We start from the raw sequence: 5,602 nt of genomic DNA, 5'->3' as shown, positions 1-5,602 counted from the left end.
CTCCAACCTGTGGACAGGGGTCCGGCCTGGGGACGGGGGTGTCCAGCCTGGGGACAGGGGTCCGGCCTGGGGACGGGGGTGTCCAGCCTGGGGATGGGGTCCAGCCTGGGGGGATGGGGGTCCAGCCTGTGGACAGGGGTCTGGCCTGGGGACAGGTGGGGGGGCAGTCTGGGCTGTGGAGGGGTGGGGGAATCCGGCCTGTGGATGGGGGTCCAGCCTGGGGACCCCCACGTCCAGCCTGGTGGTGGTGGTTGCCAGGCCTGAACTCTGGGCCTGGGCACTGTCCCTCAGCTCCTCAGCTCAAGGCAGGCACTTACCACAGGAGCCACAGCAGCCACTTCCGGTTTTCTGGTGATTAACTGGAGATAAGAGTCTCAAGGCCTTTCCTGCCCTGCTGGCTTTGAACCATGATCTTCAGATCTCAGCCTCCTGAATAGCTAGGATGACAGGTGTGAGCTCCTGCCCCCGGCTTCACATATTCTTGGTAAGACTTCCTTTGTGGATATAGTGAATGAACAAAACTTGAGAACTTGTTTTCACCTTTAACAACTGTTTGAGCATACCACGGTCAGATTGTTACGCCAAGGTCAAAGGACCGCCCCCCCCCCCAAGAAGACCACCGAGAGTCAGACTCTACAGCTGTTTTATTTAAATGGGCTGCAGCTCAGCCTCGTCCTACACTCCGACACAGCAGAGCCCAGGAGAGCCCCGAGCTAAGCATTTGCAGGTCTTATATAGGCACACAACCAGGTGTTTTGATTACCACCACGTGGTGCTTTGCTAGACAGAAACAAGCAACACGTGGTCACTGCCTCAAACTTTAACCTTTCAAGATTCAGACATGTTCTTTTGAATGTGTGGAGATATTCATAAGCTTCTTACCATCGATATTAAAATTCAATGAAAGGAGCAGAGTCTGCGGTGAGAACAGAGGCGGAACTCAGGCTTTGACAAGATGACTGGGCTCCCCACAGAGCATCGGGAGAGCCCAGCATGGGCTGGCACAGCCCGGCCCTGACAGCCAAGTAGAACCTTGTATTTCCTGTGGTTATTGAGGGGGGACTTTTAAACTCCACTCTTCCTTTCAGCACAATACTCAACGGCAGCATGTGCAGTAGGTTTCAGGACCCAAACTAAAGCAGACAAGTTGGGAAGAATGGGTCTAGATATTCTGAGAGGCTCGTGGCCGCCAGCCCTGCGACCCTGCCCGACTCTGTGGATCCAGGTCTTCTTCAGTGCTTCTAATCCCGACCATCCATGAGCAAATGAGGCCACAGAGCCGGGAGACCAAGGAGGCCAAGCCACGGAAACAGAGAGGGGGTGGACCAGGCCACGTGCCACCAGGAATGGCTAGTCGATCTGATCAGCAAGGCGCATCCCTCCTGCTTCCTCTTTGTTGGCATTTAGTGGACTCACTCGTGGAAGGAAACACTGCAGCACAAAAGCCCACACGACTCCCGTCCTTGGCACATTAGCAAGTCTATGTCTTGGCCTGATTCCTGTGGTAAGGTGTGAGCAGAGGTGAGAAGTATCCTCTAGATGGTTGCCAAATGTTTAAAAGCAGTGGCCTTTATTTTCCCCATTGTGATGAAATAGGGTGGTTCTTGGCTAGCTGCAGTGGTTTGGGTGTTTTTGTTGTTTATTTTATTGCTTTTAGGGGGAAAGTAGTTTTAATGTTGTGTGTGTGTGTGTGTGTGTGCCAGTCCTGGGGTTTGGACTCAGGGCCTGGGCCCTGTCCCCAAGCTTCTGTTGCTCAAGGCTAGCGTTCTACCACTTGAGCCACAACACCACTTCTGGCTTTCTTTCCTTTATTATCTTTTCTTCCTTTTTTAGTAGTTTTGTTGGAGATAAGAGTCTCATGGACTTTCCTGTCTGGGCTGGCTTCAAACTGAGATCCTTAGATCTCAGCCTCCTGAGTAGCCGGAATTACAGGCTTAAGCCACCAGAGCCCAGCTAGTAGTTTTAATTTTATGGACTCCCTTTCCCCTCTTTTATGAGAATCTAATTGTATTGGTTCAAAGAAGCTCACCGGTCTTCAGAGTACATTCTCTAGCCATATCTAACATTAGACACCGTAGATGGATGAGCTTCATCGTGTGAACCAACAAGTGAACATGACATGAATACCTGCCATTGCTCTCTGGGTCCCTTTGCCATCACCTGGGAGTCCAGGAAGGACAGGACTAGTGGTAGTGACTGTACGTGGAAGGGAGTAAACCTGCCCTCGAGTAAAGAAAGAGCAGGGCTGGGAAGGTGGCTTAGTGGTAGAGTGCTTGCCTAGCATGTATGAAGTCCTGGGTTCGATTCCTCAGTACCACAGAAACAGAAAAAGCCAGAAGTGGCTCAAGTGGTAGAGTGCTCGCCTTGAGCAAAAGCAGCTCAGGGACAGTACCCAGGCCCTGAGTTCAAGCCCCAGGACTAGCAAAAAAAAATAGAGCCTCTAGAGGTTAGAGCCCCCTTACCCCCCTCCCTGCCACAACAAGAGTGACTTGCTAGTCCTGAGTAGTTGCTCTTCTCAGGTGAGGTTACTAGTTCTCCAGAACCACTCTCAAAATCAGGTCTGAGATCATGACCAAACAGACCATACTTTGACTAGGACTGTCTAGTGAGCACGAATATACCCTAACTAAAATTATTTAATCTTGCCGTGTATGTCTGTACCCCAAAGCTGGGCTGACATGGTTATTTTGTCCCTTCCCAGACAGTCTTGGCCAGGCAGTAAGCCTTTCTCTGCTTGTTCTCAGCTGGTTATTTGGCACGATGGGCTGAAGGGCCAGATTGGACATGTGGAATTCCTGGGGTGGGCCCTCCACCCAAAACTCTGACTCCAATTTTAGTATTTTCTTGTACAATCTAAAGATCTTTTCTCCCCTGGCACCTCACAGGACCTTCAGTGGTGTGTGGCTGGTTACTTTTGTTACAATGATACAGAATTGATCCACTGGGTTCTCGGTTGCCGGAAGAGTAGGTTTTAGGAGGCATTTTTGATGGCTTGAAGGAATCGTCAGAATATTTGAACTTGAGCCAACAGAAAATAGATTTCCCTATTTATGCTCCTAATGCAGAATGTTTGAAGATTCTTCTCTTACAAAAGAATTTAGACATATTCAGCTAGCAAAACAATGCTAGCTGGGGCATGTAGCTGTTCCCTTAGGTCCTGTATTTGCCTTTCAAACGAGACTTTTAACAGACAGAGATGGTGACGACAGAGGCATGGCTCGAAATTTAAAGCCCTTCTGGGTTTGTCCCAGGACAAGCTAGAAATACCTCAGCTAGTCCTTCTGCAACCCTTCCTTCTCTTGGCATGCCTCTAAAACTCTGCATATATTAACATATTTAACACCAATAACCCCTGAGCATTCGCTCCTGTTAATGGTATAGGCGAGGGCACTGAATGAAGCACAGCGCCCTTTCTCAAAGTCACGTAGCAAGGAAGCAGCAGATGAGATGTCCAACTCCGCTTGTCCACCTCCATATTTAAAGCGGAGACTTTTGATGGAAAGAGCTCAGCCTTTGGAATCAGAGCCTCGGATTGTACTGGCAAATGACCTGGGGCATGTTATCTGGTTCCCGGAAGGATCGGAGGTGGCACATGTCAGATCTGGTTAACATTTCTGTCTTAGCCTTCTTCACACACAGGAACACACATGCCCTTGTTCCCTGGCCAGTGAATGCTCACGTTGACTGAGCACATCCCCGGGGAGACGCTTCCTCCACAGGCAGCCAGAGGGCTGGGTGTGAACGCCCTGTGCTGGAGGAACAGGGGTAGTAGCAGCTGAGAGACTCCGGACGAAAGGAAGCAGAGCCCTGAAGGGCCAGGGAGGGCCCATGGGGTATTTGCAGGGTACAAGGATGGCCATGCTGCAGTGGGAATCAGGCAGTGGTGGAGCCAGAATCCGAGCAGATCCCAGAGGATCCCAGCGTGCCGGTGCCGTATCTGGGAGGCAGTTGGGAGGATCGGACCTGCAGCGCTCCCGACCCAGCCCTGTGTGGGGGGGGGGTACAGTTAGAAGCGACTACAGAACCCTGGTGCCCAAAGCAGGGCAGAGGAAGGAGGACTGCAGGAGTCAGAGCGAGACTCACCAGCACCGGGACCCGTTCAGATCCAGGAGGTTCCCAGAAGGCAGAGCGAGTTTGTGCTGTACTTGTGGCAGCCACGCCAGCAGTGTGCTCAACCTGACTTAGGGGACTGTAACCTCTTTGTGCGCGCGCACACACACACACCCCATTCTGCTAAGTTGGCAGTGTGGGCACTGGAGAGTGCCGAGTCCTTCACGAAGGGTGTACGTGCAGCTCAAATCCATCCAGGGGTGCAGTGGTCTCTCCCCTGCACATTTCTGCATCGTGACCACCGCACTGTTAGCCATTGGCTAGGGGAATCTTCCTTTAATTATAGCCCATGTTCTGATCACTGATCAATTCACAGATACCAGGCCTTATGAACTGATGATCTGCTTTCAGAAAGTTATTTATTCAGGGCAGAAACATCCATAGTTAGGGGCTCTTTATTTATTAAAAGGTCTCCTTTTAATCCAAGTATGAATTTCTCTTGGGATAGCCACCCAGGGTGTGCTTATCTACAACTCCGGGCAAATCAGTGCTGCAAGGTTAAGAACTGCTGTTCTAGCCAAATGAGGAGTGCGAGACTTCAAGTCACCCACGAATACAGTTTATTCTTAGCTCCTGGCTCTGCGTTGCCGTCCCTAAGTGTCCCTAATTTAGCTTGCTTCAAGACCCAGTTGCCCAAATAAGACCCATTAAAAGAGAAGGCAGAGTGAGACTAGCACCGAACCCCAGAGGCGGCGCATGCTCGCCACACAGGGCATCTGAACATCCACTTAGAGTCTCAGTCCCACCACACACTTCAAGTGCACAAATTATGCATCAGGACAGGAGCAAAGCCCGTGGGGGAGCAGGGAGGAGGGGCCCGGGCGACCTTGATGGCTGCCACAGACCACCACATCCTGGCAGAAGCCCGCAGAGCAGCGCAAGGGCAGACAGGGCATGCACAGAGCTGTGCCAGCTTCTCAGAACTACCGCCGTGATGCTCCACGGACACAAAGAGCAGGAGCTCCCTAGTCTAAGCTCTACTGAACAAAGGCTCCTAATCTCTGCTCAGGTGCTTCAAAATGAACTGCAAATTTTCTTGCAAAACACTGGTCAAAGACAAATCACGCTGGGCTGTCCCCGCTCTGTCCTGTCAGGGCACTAATGGTTGTGAGAGCTCAGTGGAAGATGCAATTATACCCAGAGTACTAATCACACACGATTCCTCCTAGATCTAAAATTACAGCGTCTTTGAAGGACTTCAAGAGAACCATTTTGTCCAACCCCTTGAGAGCAATGCTGCGGGTTACAAGAGGTGAAGTGAAGGCCACATCCGGACAAGAGCCCTCCTTCAGTCCCATGCAGAGTGTGAGCACTGCAGGGAATGAGCCACCGGCTACATCTTGGAGACCACCGGCAGGTGCTTGACTTCAGCATCCAGCCACTCAATGAGGATCTGGTTCAACTCCGCAGGCCTGGAGGGAAAACCAAGGTCCACTCACCCAGTCGGGGCTCACTGAGCTCACCGAGCACACGAAGCAAGTGACCAAGCCAG

The 5,602-nt window shown here is 51.4% G+C and overlaps 2 protein-coding genes across 2 annotated transcripts in view; both read right to left on the bottom strand.

Moving 5' to 3' along the window:
* Adam2 (ADAM metallopeptidase domain 2) overlaps positions 1-3,860 on the bottom strand; it is a 43,352-nt gene extending 39,492 nt beyond the window's left edge. The window contains exon 1 of the mRNA XM_013024189.1: positions 3,680-3,860. Within this exon, the coding sequence (XP_012879643.1) occupies positions 3,680-3,860 (181 nt within the window). The remainder of the gene's footprint in view (positions 1-3,679) is intronic.
* Positions 3,861-4,452: 592 nt separating this feature from the next.
* Ephx2 (epoxide hydrolase 2, cytoplasmic) overlaps positions 4,453-5,602 on the bottom strand; it is a 23,946-nt gene continuing 22,796 nt past the window's right edge. Inside the window, exon 19 of the mRNA XM_013024263.1 lies at positions 4,453-5,522. Coding sequence (XP_012879717.1) covers positions 5,444-5,522 — 79 coding nt within the window. The 3' untranslated portion in view covers positions 4,453-5,443. The remainder of the gene's footprint in view (positions 5,523-5,602) is intronic.

Source organism: Dipodomys ordii, unplaced genomic scaffold, assembly GCF_000151885.1.
Source record: "Dipodomys ordii isolate 6190 unplaced genomic scaffold, Dord_2.0 Scaffold74, whole genome shotgun sequence".
Taxonomy (NCBI): Eukaryota; Metazoa; Chordata; class Mammalia; order Rodentia; family Heteromyidae; genus Dipodomys; species Dipodomys ordii.
Note: the sequence above shows the minus strand (reverse complement) of the source record. Positions and strands in the feature narration are given on the sequence as shown.